This window comes from Penicillium waksmanii (genome assembly GCF_028829765.1).
Source record: "Penicillium waksmanii strain IBT 27052 chromosome Unknown utg000007l:1.0-4314555.0:1.0-4317578.0, whole genome shotgun sequence".
Taxonomy (NCBI): domain Eukaryota; kingdom Fungi; phylum Ascomycota; class Eurotiomycetes; order Eurotiales; family Aspergillaceae; genus Penicillium; species Penicillium waksmanii.
Genome location: NW_026643253.1, coordinates 992,427 through 1,008,908, shown reverse-complemented (window position 1 = coordinate 1,008,908; position 16,482 = coordinate 992,427). Strand labels below are relative to the sequence as shown.

The following is a 16,482-nucleotide window of genomic DNA, read 5'->3' as shown; positions in this document are numbered from 1 at the left end:
GCCGGACTTTTCCGCATTGCGTAAGGCCTTGCTGATTCACCCGCCCTGCCATTGGACTAGGGGAGTACTTTATAACATTCATATTAACATTATTAACATTCATTTTGACATTCAGGTAATCTACAATAGTAGCAGTTTAGTAAAAGTGAATTTCATTGAGACTACGAGTACGGAGACTTTGACATGAAGGGCTTGGAATTGGGGGACTCCCTGCATTCCCGCTGCAAATATGATTAATGCAACGCCGGTCCCTCCATTCTCCGATCTGCGATACGATACGATGCGATGCGATGCGATGCGATGCGATTCTTCTTAATAATGTATTTCATTTCTTCGTTCTCAAGCTGCATTAAGCCCGAGATGTGCCTGCACAGGGCGCGTACATGTTTTAAACTTCAAACAAAGAATAGGGAGTGCTTCAAAAAGCTTCAAGGTACGAGGAGAGCGACACCAGGTCGAATCTACTCCTCCTTCTCCAGAAGAGCCGGGGCCTTGACCTCGCGACCGGCCAGGAATTCAAGGTTCTCACCTCCCTGTCAAAGGTTAATTATAATTAGTCATTGTTGCAAGTAAAAGGGAAAAATGGTATAATCACTTACATAGCTGATCAGCGGAGAAACTTCCACTCCAGTCGCCTCGGCATCGGTAATGACAATACCGCCAGCAGCCTCGAGCCACCGTTGTCCCTGCTTCATGATATCGTCGCGGCTGGTATCGGGATCGTCCTGCCCGGTACCACGGGCGTTCTTGAGCGGCGAGAACTCATCCTCACGACGCACCTCAATACTGGCAAACTTGTTCAGAGGAGTCATGGGGAAAACGTCAAAGACAAACTGCTCCAGCTTGATGCCGTTGGGCTTCTCGGGCTTCTCGGCCGCACCGGTCTCCGTGTTCACGAAGGGGATCTTCTTGCGGGCCACGTGGTGGGGCAGTTGATGCGCCCAGTTCTCGATGGACTCGAAGAAGCGGAAGGAGTAGTAGTGATTGACGATGTTGGCGGCGCGGTACTTGAGCAGATCGGCGTTCTTGGGGTCCTTGGCTTCGGCGGTCTCCTTGTCGATCTCGGAGTACTCGACGACATCAGGCTTGCCGTTCTTCTGTAGGATCAGACCGACGGACTCGGTGGCGTCACGCTTGCGAACGACCTTGGTCGCGATGTCGACGTCGTGGGCGGCGGAGAATCCAATGAAGACGGGGTCGGCGACCTTGACTAGGCAGTTGTCGACGCAGTAGGCGTGGATGTGCTTGATGCCGCGCTTACGCATGTCCTCGCGGGCACCGGAGGTGACGAGAGCCTGGTAGATACCACCGTTTCCATCGGGAGCCACGGCGGCCTGGTATTTACTATGTCAGCGAATGTGTCGAACCATATGAGGGGGGGGGGGGTTTTGCGATTGTGGGGACTCACCTTGCCCTTGTTCTCTAGAATAATCTTGCCCTCGTTTGAGATGCAAGGAAGAACACCTTGCTCAAAGATGAAGATGTTCTTCTTATCGAGACCGAAGTAGTTGCTCTTCTCGAAGAACTCCTCGGTAGGACCGCGGGTAGGACCGCTGGTCATGACATACCAGGGGATGGTGGCGGCGGTGACACCGTGAGCCTTTGAGGCCAGCTCCTGTAGCTTAGCGATACGCTCAGCCTGGAGCTGGAAGAGAGACTTTTGGCTCAGCAGACCGATGTCGAAGCAGCCCTTGGGGGCAGAGCTACCGAGACGGGTTCCCTGGCCACCAGCCATCAACACCACGGCCACCTTGTTATCGGCCACCTCCTTCAGACCGGCATCGTACCACTTCTTCAGGTCGGCGGGGTCAGAGTCGAGAATGGAGGCGGTCGCGGACTCGGGCAAAGGCTCGAGCGTCACTGCGGTCTCCTCGGTCTTGGGGGGGGGTTGAGCGCCTTGTCGGCCAGCTCGTTGATGCGGGTGGGGTTGAAGGTGGACAGCTGGTGGAAAAGACGGGACTTCTCGACGGTAGGCAGCTCATCGATGAAGGCGAAGACTTGGCCTTGACCGGCATCGGAGTACTTTTTCTGTAGTTGCTGGAGCTCCTCGGCGGAGGGCTCGCGGGGAGCTTCCTCAGCACCAGAGAATTTTCCAATTAAATTGGAAACGGTTTCTTTAATTGCAGCAGCCATTGTGAAAGGTGGAGGAGGAAAGGAGGAAATAATTAAAGTGGGAGGAGAGGGAAGGGAGAAAAGAAGGGAGAGGAAGAGGAAGAGAGGAAGAGGAAGAAGAAAGAAAAGAAGAGGGGAAAGTGGCAAAAGTAAATAAATTGAATTGACGCGGGGTGAAGCTGAAGCACCCAACAAAAGTGGCTACACCGTAAGTTTCACCACTGTACTCCGTAATGTACTGCCCTCTGGAATGTGCTAGTTGCTGTAGTACTTATTTTTAGCGTGAGACGAATGAAACCCATGGATCGCGGCACTAGCAGTCAATCGAGCCTGAGACATGTCCACTGCCACTCCTCGGCGGGACCCGCTGGCGGGGCGAAGCTGCCATTCAAGTTGATATTTGAATTTGCATCTGCATGAGCATTTGAATTTACATGAGCATTTGCATTTAGTGGAGAGTGCAACGGGAGTGCCTTGCGAGAGGGGTTTGTGTAGGCCTTGGGGGTAGTACTAAGGATAACTAGGTGTAGATATAGATATTGATACTGCTAAGGCACCAAGTACACCCCACTCTTCAACTAAATTAGTCGCTATGACAACAGGAAAAATTAATCAACTAGAGAACGAGCTGGACAATGGAATTCACTTGCCTCCAGATCTCATCGATTAGTCTACTAGTATTTTCGAGTTTGCTCTGTTGTGCTAGTCATCCTCTTGTACACCTAGTAGGTACTTACTCCAACGTAGACAACTTTACAATATTCTCAACCCTTGGCTATTTTAAATCTAGTGGCACTGGCACTGCCAGTAGTATATATAGTTGTGATCTGATACACTACGTTAATCCACTTACCAGTTGACAGCCTCACACGAAAAAAACTAGTCGCAATCGTTAGCGCCAATAGCGCGGGGTGATCTGGCGGGGCACAATAATCCCAGCTACCACACATTCTTTACCCAAAAAATGACTACGAGTAGGACCATGGGAGACACATTGCTACCGTGAGAATGATATGATATAGTATAAGTATGGTCTGAACTCCAGTTAAATACAATGGACCCCCTCTCCATATCAACCGGCATCGCCGGCCTCGTCGGCCTGGGCATCCAAATCGGCCCCGCCATCCACGACTACATCGCGACCGCCAGAAAAGCCGAGCAAGACATAAGTTGGTACGCAGACGAGGTCGACGCCTTGATAGAAGTCTGCGTATGTCTGGACGACTTTATCAAAGCAGACGCTGCATCGCAACGGAATCATTTCCGAACAACGGACTCGGTTCTCGGCCGTACGGTTACCTCTTGTGACGCGTCGCTGCGCAAATTGGGAACCTTGCTCGCGGTCCCGGTTGATTGGACGCAGAAGTTGAAGTGGCCTTTTAAAAAGAAGAAGGTTGATGAGATTATTTTGAGACTTGGGAGGTATACGGCTTTATTTCAGTTTTCTTTGACGGTTGAGGGGTAGTAAGTTTTTTTCCTCACCCGCCCGGTTAGGGCTTTTTTTTTTCTTCTTTTCTTTTTGGGGATACTGTGAGGCTAAGTAAAGCTTAACAGTACGGTCCTTTCAAATACGCCCAAAGATGTCGAGGATCTTTTGAAATTACAGGTGGAAGCTTCGCAGAAGCTTCACGAGATTACAAAGGATATCGATGCGCTCTCTGTGAATGCAGAGAAATACCGCAGCACAGCGGAGAACATGTCGTCAATGCTCGAGGGTATCCAGTCGCTGCGAGAAGCTTCTGATCAACTATCATCTATCCAGCGGGATGTAGGTAGTATCAAGAGACAGCTCACTGATACCTATGACATGGAAATCCTCGAGTGGCTGTCACCAGAGCATGGACGTGGACGACACTCCGAAGTGCGTTCAAGACGAACGCCAGGAACGGGAAAGTGGCTGGCAGATACGTCAAGTTTTCAGAACTGGCTTGATAAAGAGTCTTCGCAGAGAATCCTCTGGCTTGTTGGTGATCCGGGTTGTGGGAAGTCGACACTACTGTATGTATAGGGCCTGACCCCCCCCCCCCTCTCTCCCCTCTCTCAATTCTCAATGCGCGAAATTTCGCTAATTCTTTTATAGATCTTTCGTGGTGGACGAATTGAAAGAGTCACATACAGAAGACGAAAGTGCCATTGCATATCACTACTGTGACTACAGGGTTCAAGATACACATCCCCTTGTCGCTGCTCTCGGGGCTATCCTCCGCTTACTGCTCGAACGCAAGAAGATCATCCCGCCGATGCTGCGCGATACATTTGAGAAATCGCGACATGAAGGAAGAAAGCCATTCCCGTCGGAGCTAAAAGAGATTCTCTTCTCTGTCACGGCTTCGTTCGAAGATTGTTTTATACTTATCGATGCCATGGATGAATTTAGCATTTCTGACACAACACATCTCCCCCAATTTATCCACACTTTAGACGAACTAGCTACATCTGGCGTCAATATTCTAGTAACGAGTCGCGCACCGCCAAGTCCGCCGTTGAAATGCAAGCATATCGTCAAAACGATCCATGCAAATGAGACCGATATCAGCAGCTATGTCGCCCACGCTCTGCATACGGATGATTCCTTGGTCGATATCCTTGATAAAACTTTGGAGAGAGATATCAGTCAAACAGTGGTTGAACAGGCAAAGGGGATGTAAGTGGTTATCCTGATCTGATCAAATCTAAAATTACCATGAATATTAATATTAACTTAAATATGAAAAAGGTTCCTCCTCGCCGTCCTCCACCTCCAAAACATCCGCGGCCAAGTAACCCGCTCCGGTGTCCGCAAAGCCCTAAAAACCCTCAGCGGCGGTCTAAGCGACGCCTACAAAAAGACCTTCGAATGCATCCAGCACCAATCGCAAGCTCGGCAAAAATTAGCCTTCGACTCACTAATGTGGGTATCAGCATCGTACCGTCCGCTGAAAAGTCTCGAGCTCCAACACGCACTGGCAACACAACCAGACGACGAAAAATGGGATCCGGAAAATATCCCTTCCCTCCGGTTGATTATTAGAAGTTGCTGTGGTCTTTTGGCTGTTGATGATCTTGATAACTCGGCGTCTGATGTGCGTTTGGTGCATAATACGCTTCATCACTATTTGTATTCTTGTCAGCCGGAGTGGGATAGGAGAGCGAATCAGCTCATTACTCAAACCAGCCTGACATACCTGCATTTCGCATCAGAGCAAAGTCAACACAGTACCAACGACAACAGCGCCAAGAGCAGAAAATCACCACGACAAAAACTAATCCTAACCCCCTTCGCCCGCAACAACTGGGGCCACCACGCCAAACGACTAAACCCATCGATCTACGAAAAACAAGCCCTAACCCTCCTATCAAACCGCTCCCATCTAAACATCATATACCCAAGAAGCCCACGCATAACCGGCCTCCACATAACAGCCACATTCGGTCTAACGACCCTCCTAACAACCCTTCTGTCGCAAAAGCCACAATCTCAGCCACGCAATAACCGTGACACCCTAGAAGACTCATCAGCTTCAGCTGGAGCCGCACTCTGCAAGGCATGCAAATATAACCACATAGACTGCGCATCAATACTTCTATCTCACGGCGCGAGACCAGATCCGCCGGCTGTGAGTATCACGCCGCTATACACCTGCGTAAGCAACCAGAATATCGCACTGGTGACGTTACTCCTCGACTCCGGCGCGGATCCGGATCGATCTTGTGCGGATGGGTGGACGGCTTTGCATAAGGCGGCTGATGATGGGAGTTTGGAAATTGTGAGGTTACTTGTGCAGAGGGGGGCTTCTTTAAGTCGTTCTTCTGCGCGTGGATTGACGGCTTTGCATCGTGCTGCGGGACGGGGTCATGTTGATGTTATTGAAACTTTGTTGGCGCATGGGGCTAGGGTTTGTTGTAAAAGTTCGGATGGGTGGACGCCGCTTCATGGGGCTGCTTCTGCGGGGAGGACGGAGGTTGTTTCTTTTTTGATTGAGTATCATGAGATGCATTCTGGCGGTGGGGGCAGCCGGCCCGACGATGATTTTGAAGAGATACAGAATCTGGCTGATATTGCTGGTGGGGTGAATTTCCGGACGAAGAAGGGCTGGACTCCTCTTCATCTTGCTTGTCAGGGGGCGCATGCTGATACGGTTGAGGCGTTGCTTTCTGCTGGTGCGAGTGTGGGCGTTGCGGATAAGGAGGGGGATTTGCCGCTGCATATTGCGGCGAGGGAAGGGAATGCGGGGATTATGGAGGTTCTTTTGCGTGGGGTCGAGAGGAGGGCTGGACAGTTAGAGTGTAAGAATTTGAAAGGGTGGACGCCGTTGCAGGAGGCGCAGTTGAGTGGGATTTATGAGGCGGAGCAGATGCTTTGGAGGTTGAGTGGGTTGAGTTTGGAGAGTGTTCATGGTGATTCTGATTCTGATTCTGATTCTCGTCCTGGCCTTGTTTATTCTGATGCTGCTATCCGAGCGGAAAAGTTGATCAAGGCGATTCGAGTGGATGATGTTGAGGCTGTTTCTGGGTTATTGGGCCTTTCTGATGGAGGGGTGGTGCATGAGCATCAGGCATTGGAGGCGAGGAATCAAGGAGGTCGCTCGCCGCTTCAGCAGGCTCTTCTTTTCGGTTCATTGAAGGTCGCGAGAATGCTTCTGGTTTCTGGAGCGAGTGTTCATGCGAGATCGGATCCGGGGCAGTGGTTTGCCATTCATTATGCTGCGCTGTCGGGGAATGCCGGTGCCGTGGAACTGTGCTTGTCGAATGGAGCAGATGTGCATGCCCAGACGCAGCAAGGACAAACACCTTTGCATCATGCTTGTCGACGTGGCTCGGAGGACACGGTGAGATTGTTGTTGGATCAAGGTGCACGGGCAGATGCTGTAGATGATCGCGATTGGATGCCAGTGCAGGTTGCTGCTGCTGGAGGCCATGAACGGGTTGTCCGGTTGCTACTGAAAGATGGAGAAAAGGACAAGACCGCGAGATTCCTAAGTATAGAATCGATCCAGTCGTGCGCAGCACAGGGAGGACATCATGGACTGGTGGAGCTGACTCGGAAATGGAGATATTCCTGGTTGACATAGTCAACTCAGCAACGTTTGTGATTTAGATGGGGAATTAGGATCATTAGACTAGTGTACATGGACATGGGATATAATTTGTTCTACATTTACTATACTCATCGTCGCCGGTCGTACCGATCATCTCGGTGTCGGTTATCTCGGTGATCATCTCGGCGATCCCGATCACGTCGCGAGTCTCGGCGTGGACTGCGACTGTTTGATCGCCGACGGTATCGATCGCGACTGCGGTCCCGTTCTCGTCGGGGGCTGCGGTCACGATCGTTGCGACGAGGAGGTTGAACAGGTTTGGATGGCTGGTTGGATGGCTGGTTGGATGACTGGTTGGATGGCTGGGCCTTGTTCTTGCGGGACTTGTCGAAAAGCATGTTGTACGACTCATCATCCTCATATGAAGGGGCATCGTCTGTTTCACGATACTGGCGTTTCTGTTCAAGATCATCAACACCACCGAAGCCACCTCGATGGCGGCGCTTGGTGACAGTAGCGTTGCGCCAGCTCTCTGAGAGTTTGGAGACACTTTGGGAGAAATCGACGTGGATGCGGTGGTCATCGATAAGCACACCCTGCATCTTGAAATAGGCCTGCTCACAGTCCTTTTGATTATCGAATTCGATAAATGCATATTGCAAACTGTCGCCGGTACGCTTATCACGAATCACTTCGCATGAGAGGATTGTACCAAAGCGACTAAAGATCAGGTTAAGATCCTCATCTAGAGTTTCAATTAGCCGCGTCATTCCCGCTATAAGGATACAATATGACATACCTTGTGTGACAGGATTCAGTTTACAGACGAAGAGAATATTCTCCGGCGGCTTGACATCGGCAAATGGCAGATCACCCACCATTTCCAAAGTCAATGCCTGCGCGCGAGCTTCACGCTCCCGGCGCAAATTCTCCATAGCCTCCTCGTCCATATTATCGTCGAGTTCTTCATCATCCGCGATGCGCACGGTAGCCAATTGGGCCTTGGATGGCACCGGGCTCTCTGGTGGCTCAACCAACCCAGCGGGATCCTCGTAAGGGTCATCGAGCACGACTGTATGGCGAATTCGAATATCCTTCAAAGGGCGTTGACGTTCATCCACGAATGACTCGTTAATCTTCTCCAATACATCGAAGCCCTCAACAACTTTTCCAAATATAGCCGCTTTCCCATCAAGATGATCCTGATTGTCGCCCAGAGTAATGAGGAATTGGCTTGCCGCCAGTCTCTGGTCGGGGTCGTTCTTGGCTGCAGCCGTTGCCATGCTCACCGTACCGCGTTCGGTGTGCTTGAGCTTCGGCGGCAGGTCGATTGGAAAGGTTCTCTTCGACGGGCCGTCCAGCACACCCCAAATGGAAGAGCCGCCATCGCTTTCCGGGGCTCCAGGACCAAGTGGATCGCCGGTTTGGAGGGTGAAGCCTTTTTGAACGGTATGGATCGGGGAGAAATTGTAGTATTTGAGTTTGCAAAGTTTGAGGAAGCTATAGAAAAGGAATCATAGTCTTAGCAATTTGAATCCAGCACAGCAGCACAAGTACAAGTGACAGGGGGGGGGGAGTCGCAAGCTAAGGCTGGTTCTGCAGGGAAGTGGAAGCTTGGGGGCACTCACTTTTCACAGGCCTTGGGCGACTCGTCGACCAGCAGGTCAATGACGATATCGCCCAAGGAGGTTTCCAGGAGGGCACTCATGGGATAAGCCTGATTGGCTAGAGGTGGCAGTTGTGGTGGTAAAGCAGAAGCAGAGAGGAAGTTGCAGGAAAAGGAAAAGGCCAAGTCGCGCAGCGCAGATCAAATCGGAGCTCGGGCCTCAGTCACCGCGGGGAAAAGGCAGCCGCTGCCAAGCTTGTTTTGATCAACTTCAACTTCCCTTCTTCCCTTCCTCCCTTCTCTTCCACCACACAGTCCAATCAATTCCTCCCTTTCTTTGTTTTGTTTTCTTTATTTGACCCCCCCTCGTGCTGGGTATCGGACTCCCTATCACATCTTCGGGGGCATTTTGATCAACAATATGCCGTGAAAGCTCTCTCCCGATGATGGTCCCGGGTGCCTGTGCAACCTTACCTTGTCAATCGAACGGCATATCTTCCGGCTGGTCCCTGTTGGACAATCCGAGTTTACTCCTCCGGCCGAGATGCAGATCTTATTAAGGAGCTTGATCGTGTTTGTCCTAGCTCACCGGCTCTCAGAATAGTAGCGGCTGCACGGCAGTCCTAGCTAGAAGGTCGATCCAGAATTTCCTTCTCTCTTTATTCCAAAAAAAAGAAGGAAAGGAAGAAGGAAGAAACTTCTAACCAGTCCATGCTTTGCCGGAGCCTGTCTCGCCCTGCCTTTTTCGAATTACCTTGTGTTCATTGTGCCTCGGACGGGGACTGAGATCACGATGACACTTCCCGTCCATCCTCGGTATACAGTACCACTGGGCCTCAGCGTAGTGGCATCTACATTTCGTTCCCGGTGACTGTTTCACCGCAGAAACCCCCAATCCAAAAGAATGAAGAAAAAACGGGCGGGGAGAAACGGGCGGTCTCCTGCAGCGGGCTCAAGCGGCGCCGTCGTGGTGACAGCTGTCACCGGGAAATGGTTCTACATACCTACATAGACATGGAATCCTGAAGGAGATCGCCATCGAGGGTATCAACTTCTTAGAACCGCGCTACCTCAGCCCCCAAGCCTCCGATCGCCCTGATCCTGGCCAGGCAAGAGTCTAACTTTGGCCTATGGATTGAGACCAAGAGAGGCAGGAGGTGTGTGGGGTTACAAAGAGGAGTAGTAGGATCTCGGGTAGGAAACTCCTTCGCTGCGCAAGATGAAGAGCCGGCCTCAATTCCAATGAGCGTTCCTGGCGATTAGTGAGAACAGTCAGCTGGCCTTGCCCCAATTTGATCTCTCTTTGTTTTCATTTCGTCCTCTTTTTATTTTTTATTTTATCTTATTTTAACCCTTTTCTTTTTATGCCCCCATATCGTGCATCGTCAGACCTAGAGACTGCGTGGTTGGAACTCAACCAATCCCATAAACACTAGAGATTTGGTTCTTTCAAAGATGAATTGGGTACCTTCGTCTCGTGGGGTTTCCCCCAGAGGGACCCATGGGATCTTGACTCATCGACATGGGGGTAGATCCCAGCACCTCAGAGAGATCCAGATCCAGATCCACCTACATATCTCCAGCAATCGCCTCCACCTGCTCTCAGACCCATCGTGGCTGTCCCATGTGTAAGCAACGGATCTGTATATCCCGGGACATTCTGCATCTATCTCCTACTTCTTTCAGACTCAGACATGAATCCCGAAATCATTTCTTCCAAAGGTTTTATGTTTTGCTTTGTTTTCCATCGGCTCCAGGCTCTTTGGAACCTATCCTCCTGTCTCAATTTATGGTTCGCCCCTTTTTGCTTTTTCAGAGATTTCCATTTCGATCTAGCTGCGCCCCGGAAGCGCTAAGATTTCCCTCCCATGTCGTTGATCAACCTTAAGACCACCAATCTTTGCCGACACGACTCATTCTAGAGACACCGTTGCGGGGCCTGCCAAGGTTGAGATGTGCGCTTGATCGTGCCCGTCGATCAAATTGACAGGTGTCAACTCTTTTTTTTCTTTTCTTTTTCTTTTCCATTCTGTTTCCATTCTCGTTTGATCTCCCAATCCATACCCACCAGCTCGCACATCATTAAGACATTTGTCGTGTTCGTGGTCTGAGACAGAGCAGAGCTCAGAGAAAGAACCAAGACACAGAGAAACAGAGAGACACAAGAAGGCCTTTCTGTGTCGGTCTGGTGGTCTTGTGGCAGAAACCTCAGAATCCACCCCCCGGTCCTTTCTTTCCCAGCCATCTCAAATGGGGAGGCAGCTATCGCCTCAACTCAACGTCCCGTGTTTTAGCGGCCCGTGTTTGATGCACCAAGGAATGCTTTTGCTTTGACGACCAGGGGCCTCAGCTTCAACGCTACTCCCAATACTATTTGAAGCGCTATCTCTCGAACTAACCCTCTGTCGTGAGGTGCATCGAACCCTGGTCAAACCGGGCGTCGTACTCACGCCAATCAGCTTTCAGACCAATCCAACTGGGGACAGCAAACATTCTACCAGCATCGATATTTCCACCCGGAAGCATTTCCGGATCGACACTAGGATCATCTTTGCAAACGTAGGCGGCGGTCTGCCGTGCCTAGTTGCCAGCTGAGGGAGTTAACTAGGACGTCGCTCCACATGTTCCCAGGGACCACCCAGACAAATTCAGAGACCTCTCCAAGCGCCTAAACTGAACAACGACCAAAGCGTGATGGAAGGCGAAAAAGGGAGTTCATCCCCAATTGGCTGAAACATCTAGGCGGAACAGGCTCTAATCTCCCCGTCTGGATTTGTTCTCGTCATGGCCATCAGGTCATGTTCCGTGTGACGTTACTTTGTGAAACCAAGCCTGTTAAAACGCCGGGGACGGTCTTGCTGGTCTTTCACCCTGAGAGAGAAAGAGGAGAGAGAGACTGGGGGAATCTGGATTTCGATGCACTGCGGAACTGTGCATATCATTTCCCCTGGGTACAACGAGTCTTAGAACAGGAAATAATTAAAATAGAATTAATAATGATGATTGAAGCACATAAGAAGAAGAAAAGAAAAAAGACGGGGAAAAAGGCCATCGCATTCATTATAGTACTTCCGGGGTTCGTACTGACGGTGTACGCCTAGGCCCAGGCACTATAGCGCTCCCAGGACACGATCTAGGTAATTGTAGCCATAGATGAAGGGGGGGCAAGAAACGATCTAAAGCACAAGAAAGGAAAAAGAGAAATTCAAATTCAGAATAGGTAAAATCTGGAAAAAGAAAATCCAAACCCCGAGTGACCGGGGGGTGTTTTTAGCCACTCTCTGTCTTCCCCCCCTCCAGAAAATCCCCATATCATAGAGCAACCAAAAAGAGCAGGCAACCAGACCGACTCCCGATTGTTACCAAAACCTGGGCTTAAAAATATAGCCCTACATCTCCCAGATAAAAGGATCTTCCTTTTACTTATCTTCCTTGCCAGCATGCCGTTCTTCCTCTAATATCTTGCTATTCTTCCTTTCTTCTCTACGGATCTCGCATAACTATCTCGGAGCTCTACGTTTAAGTAGGTGTATGTTTGAGCTGCCGTTTGTTTCTTTTACCCGGCTTTCATTGATTTCCCTCAGAACGGCAAATGGACTCCTTCTACTCCGAGAAGGCCAGGTTCGAAACGTCTCGGCACGACTCTGCTATCTCCATGTCCCGAGCAATGCTGAGCATGAAACAACACGAAATGGGTGATCGAACCAACTGTATCAGCTCGGTAGGAGAGATGGATAGCAAGCGTAACCCCCAAAGGCGTCGAGTTCCTGTCGCAGTATGTACCCATCTCCCTTTCTTGCTTCGGTGTGAGCTCATTCTTCTGATACCATCCAGTGTGGTCGATGCCGACGACGAAAGATCAAGTGCAGCGGGGATTCTGGCGATGGCCAGGGCTGCTCCAACTGCCGTAGTGCTGGAAATACGGACTGTCAGTTCTTACGAGTATGTCCTTCTTCTCCTCCATTTTCCTTCGTGAGAAGAGTTATTGTGTCTACTAGGGAAGCAGAGCTGACCCTGGTGAATTCTAGGTGAATTCCAGTGCCGTTCTTCCCAAAGGTACAGGTTGGCCATACCCAAATGCAGTTGGGATGGCAGCTTCTCCCCGGATGAGGGTATATACGCCACATGTATCTGGCAAGTCGACGATCCTTTCTATGGGCTCGCCACAGACTCGCATGTCCGGGTTCCAGCGAGCCTCGGATTTCGATCTTGGAACTGATGCGCAGGGCTTTCCGCGGCCAGTTGGTCTCGATTCTATTCATTATGAGAATGAACAGGGTGGGAACTATAATCAGTCCCCAGCATATATGCTTCCCAATGGTCCCTCAGGGATGCTGGACTACGAAACATCGTCATGGAGCTCTAAGAACTGGGAAAATGTGTTGAACGTCAACAGATCCGCTAATGGGGGCATCTATTCTGACACCGATACGAATGGCCCTATGGGACAATCCCCTTACAACTACATGGTTACAAGTCAAGGCATTCCTTCCCATGAAATTTCTCAAACGACCGCTGCTGCCATGAACATGGTCTCTGTCTCAGAAGTTCCAGGGTCAGACCGAACACTCCCCACACCTACTAGTCGGTCACAGCAGGCCCCAGGCAACGCATCGACCATGAAAATCCTTGCAGAAGGCATGTCCGGACTCTCCGTTCCGTCCGACTTCAAAGGGTCCTACTGGAATCAAAGATGTGTAGACCAAAACCAAAGAACCCATACAGTTCCCAGCAATGCGCCATTCCAGAGCAGCACATCCCAATCCACAAAATGCAACAGCAGCAGCAACAGCAACAACGCTGCCCCCGAGCTTATCTTCCCTTACCTATCGCTCTCCTCCTCTACAACCGATGGTTCCTCTCCATCTCTATCAACTGCAGTCCCAGCATCCTCCACAACTAGCAGCAGCAACACCTCATACGCCGGACTATCAATGGAAACTAGTCTCGACAGCCCATCTCAGGACTACCACACCCTACCAAGCGATACTCGCCTAGCACGCAGCTTTTCCCGAGACGAAAGCACCTCCAACCAACGCCTTCTCGCCTTGTCGAATGAATGCTCGCCAGATATCTACGGCTACAGCAGTACCGAGAAGAGCAGCAAAGGCCGACCCGATGAATCAGGGTGCTCTTCAACTCTCATAAGCGGACTACCCTATACAAGAGTTCGATATGCCGACCCCCCCAAGCAACATGTTCCCATGCGGTTTGCTCCCGGATAATATACAGGAGTTCCACCACCGTGGTGTGGCAGGAAACATGCACCGACCTCCCGTCTCGCCGCTGGGCAATCAAGGTGCTTACTAGAGGGCCGTTTACTCTCCTTTCTGCCTAATCCTTGCTCGCTTTGTCTTTCCTCGGATTCTGATTCCCGTGGTTTGATATTCAGAAAAGGGAAGATGCTTGTACGTGGGATACTTGCTGGCTTGAGCTTGTGCACGTGTCTCAAATGCACAGAACCGGCCGAAACGGAGTAAATAAACTCCCCTCCCCCCGTCAATCTAAGCTCTTCTTCGAATGACGCTAGAGGTCAATGGGGAGTATCTTGCTTCGACTGGACTGGATACACTGCAGTTTTGGCACCTGCGTCTGCACTTTGTCATGACCGACCCTTTCTTTATTGTTGGACCCGTCTCGTCTCTTGTACATGGCGGCTTATTTTGTACCTGATCTTGTATTCATCGAATGGTTTGGTTTGGCTTGGTTGGGTTGGACTGTGCTCTACTTTTTTTTTCTTTTCTCTTCTTCTCCTTTCTGTCTTCCTTGTCCCCCTGTTTTCGCTCGTTTGTTGTATTTTTTGCTAAGTGATATGATTTGCTTTACCTCCGCCATCTCCACCCATTATCTGTCTTGCACTTCTTACTTCTCCTTGCAACGACAGCCTCAATTTCAGATCTCACTTAATACCCCCCATCCTGCGAGTCCGTGGTTTCTCTATACAATATGTTTTTTTCCCTGTTCCTCTTTCACTTCTGTTTTCTAGCTTTGTATAGGTTGTTTTATCTCAAGTCTGTCCTTGATGAATTCGAACTACTAACTCACAACCAATTTTAACAACACCCTCCTCTCGCATTGCATTACATTACATTCCTAGCTCCAACCTTTTTGGGTACATTATGCTCAGAACCATGTGCCACCACATGAGGAATCCCGACTTCCATTCAAGGATTGCCGGGCGAGAAAACCCTGGAACCAAAAAAGAAATGAAAATTAAGCTTGATCTCGCGGTCGATGTCACTCACTGTACCTGCAGTGCGCGCGTGTTCTCGTGCCTCGTGTTTCCCAGTCATACACAATACAACTTGTCTACCAATGACCAGATTCGGCAAATTTCGTTCTTGATTTGGTATGTGCTTAGCTAGCCTGCTAGGTAGAGTTACAGGAATCAAGGAAGGGGACTATTTTCGAATACCTTTTACCCGTTCTGTATTTTCTTTTTCTTTTTTTGGGGAATGTTTCTTTGGCTATTTTTATCATGGCTTGCTGGGTGGGCTTTTTCTCAGTCTGGATGTGGTAAAGAATTTTGTGTTATTTTCCCCCTTTCTCTTTCCACCTATGTGCATTTCCCGAGATGCCCAAGAATCCCGAGAAAAAAAAAGAAAAGGAGAAAAAGAACAAGGGCTATGCGGTCAGTGCGATGTGTGAGAGGGTTGTTTTCTGTTGGACAGCAGGAAGGCAGATTCATGCCCGCGGGGAATACTGATTTTTATCCGCTGAGTTTGGTGGTGGAGGCTTATTTTTCTGGGGGTTCTTTCTTTCTTTATTTCTTTCTTGGTTTTTTTCTGGGGTAAGTAATAGGATTCAAGACTTTGTCATTTTGTGTGGTTTTATTTCAGTTTTATTCCCTCTCCTTTCTTTCTGGATCACTCGCTCACTTGCATACTTTCCCTTGTCTCTTATTCGTGAGCGATGTGTTTGGGGTCTTCCTCTTATCAACTTAATAGTAAATTAATTTAAGCTAATTAATCCATTCGTTCTATTTCTCTCGAAGCACTCGTGACTATCAGTATCCTGGATGGGTTTTCTGTTGCCTACCAACATAGCTACCCTGGCGGTTTCAGCGTCGTCGTATTCTGGAGCCTGTATACTTGAGAGATACTTCGATCTCATGTACCCATGTAACATATGAGATGTACACAACTTATAATCAAGGGGCGATGAAGGACAGTATCAAGCCCCACAAAGTCAATAAAGGGACTCCGAGTTAACTCAGCCCTATCCGTTGACTTCAAGTTTGCGAATATCACCATGAATTCTAAACAAATATCATCTACACCACTCCCAAGTCATCTAGATCAAGCGAAGCTACCAGGCAAATGACCATACAAACCCCAATATACCCCACTCAAGTCCAGGGCCTTCAATTGAAAATAACCAGTAGGCAATGAAAAAGACACTGGCATAACCCCACGGCACCGCACTCCACGAGCTGGCTGTGTATTCCTGCACAACACGACTCCACACAGATACTAGTATTTGGAATCTTTAGCATAGAGTCCTGCATGTGGTAACCTTCCAATTCTTCTCCTTGCTCTCTCTGGGATTATGTACCAGCACGCACTAAACGGGGGAAGTGTACAAAGAGCCGCCTGAGATTAATTCAAGTTTGTAAGAGGGCAAACAGGTTCGATATATCTTCCGCTCAACTTGGCGATGCACCCACCCCATTCCCCCTGACTTGATTTCCCGATTGAGACGAGATCGTGATTGGAGAATTTTGCAAGGTTGATTGGTGGGATCAGA

At 49.7% G+C, this 16,482-nt stretch overlaps 4 protein-coding genes across 4 annotated transcripts; 2 read left to right on the top strand and 2 right to left on the bottom strand.

Annotated features, from left to right (window-relative positions):
- Positions 1 to 461: 461 nt before the first annotated feature.
- Positions 462 to 2,133, bottom strand: N7481_007232 (UDP-N-acetylglucosamine diphosphorylase; the record flags this gene model as incomplete). The annotated part of the gene is made up of 4 exons (XM_057266451.1): positions 462 to 533; positions 600 to 1,334; positions 1,409 to 1,876; positions 1,906 to 2,133. The coding sequence occupies 4 exons, from the start codon at positions 2,131 to 2,133 to the stop codon at positions 462 to 464; spliced, it is 1,503 nt and encodes a 500-aa protein (XP_057120652.1).
- Positions 2,134 to 3,166: 1,033 nt separating this feature from the next.
- Positions 3,167 to 7,163, top strand: N7481_007231 (ankyrin repeat domain-containing protein; the record flags this gene model as incomplete). Its single annotated transcript, XM_057266450.1, has 4 exons — positions 3,167 to 3,483; positions 3,667 to 4,110; positions 4,193 to 4,756; positions 4,829 to 7,163. 4 exons carry the CDS (start codon positions 3,167 to 3,169, stop codon positions 7,161 to 7,163), a joined length of 3,660 nt encoding a protein of 1,219 aa, XP_057120651.1.
- Positions 7,164 to 7,258: 95 nt separating this feature from the next.
- Positions 7,259 to 8,838, bottom strand: N7481_007230 (PPIL4 family peptidylprolyl isomerase; the record flags this gene model as incomplete). The annotated part of the gene is made up of 2 exons (XM_057266449.1): positions 7,259 to 8,630; positions 8,759 to 8,838. 2 exons carry the CDS (start codon positions 8,836 to 8,838, stop codon positions 7,259 to 7,261), a joined length of 1,452 nt encoding a protein of 483 aa, XP_057120650.1.
- A 3,553-nt stretch (positions 8,839 to 12,391) lies between these two features.
- Positions 12,392 to 13,961, top strand: N7481_007229 (uncharacterized protein; the record flags this gene model as incomplete). The annotated part of the gene is made up of 3 exons (XM_057266448.1): positions 12,392 to 12,511; positions 12,571 to 12,678; positions 12,765 to 13,961. 3 exons carry the CDS (start codon positions 12,392 to 12,394, stop codon positions 13,959 to 13,961), a joined length of 1,425 nt encoding a protein of 474 aa, XP_057120649.1.
- Positions 13,962 to 16,482: the final 2,521 nt, after the last annotated feature.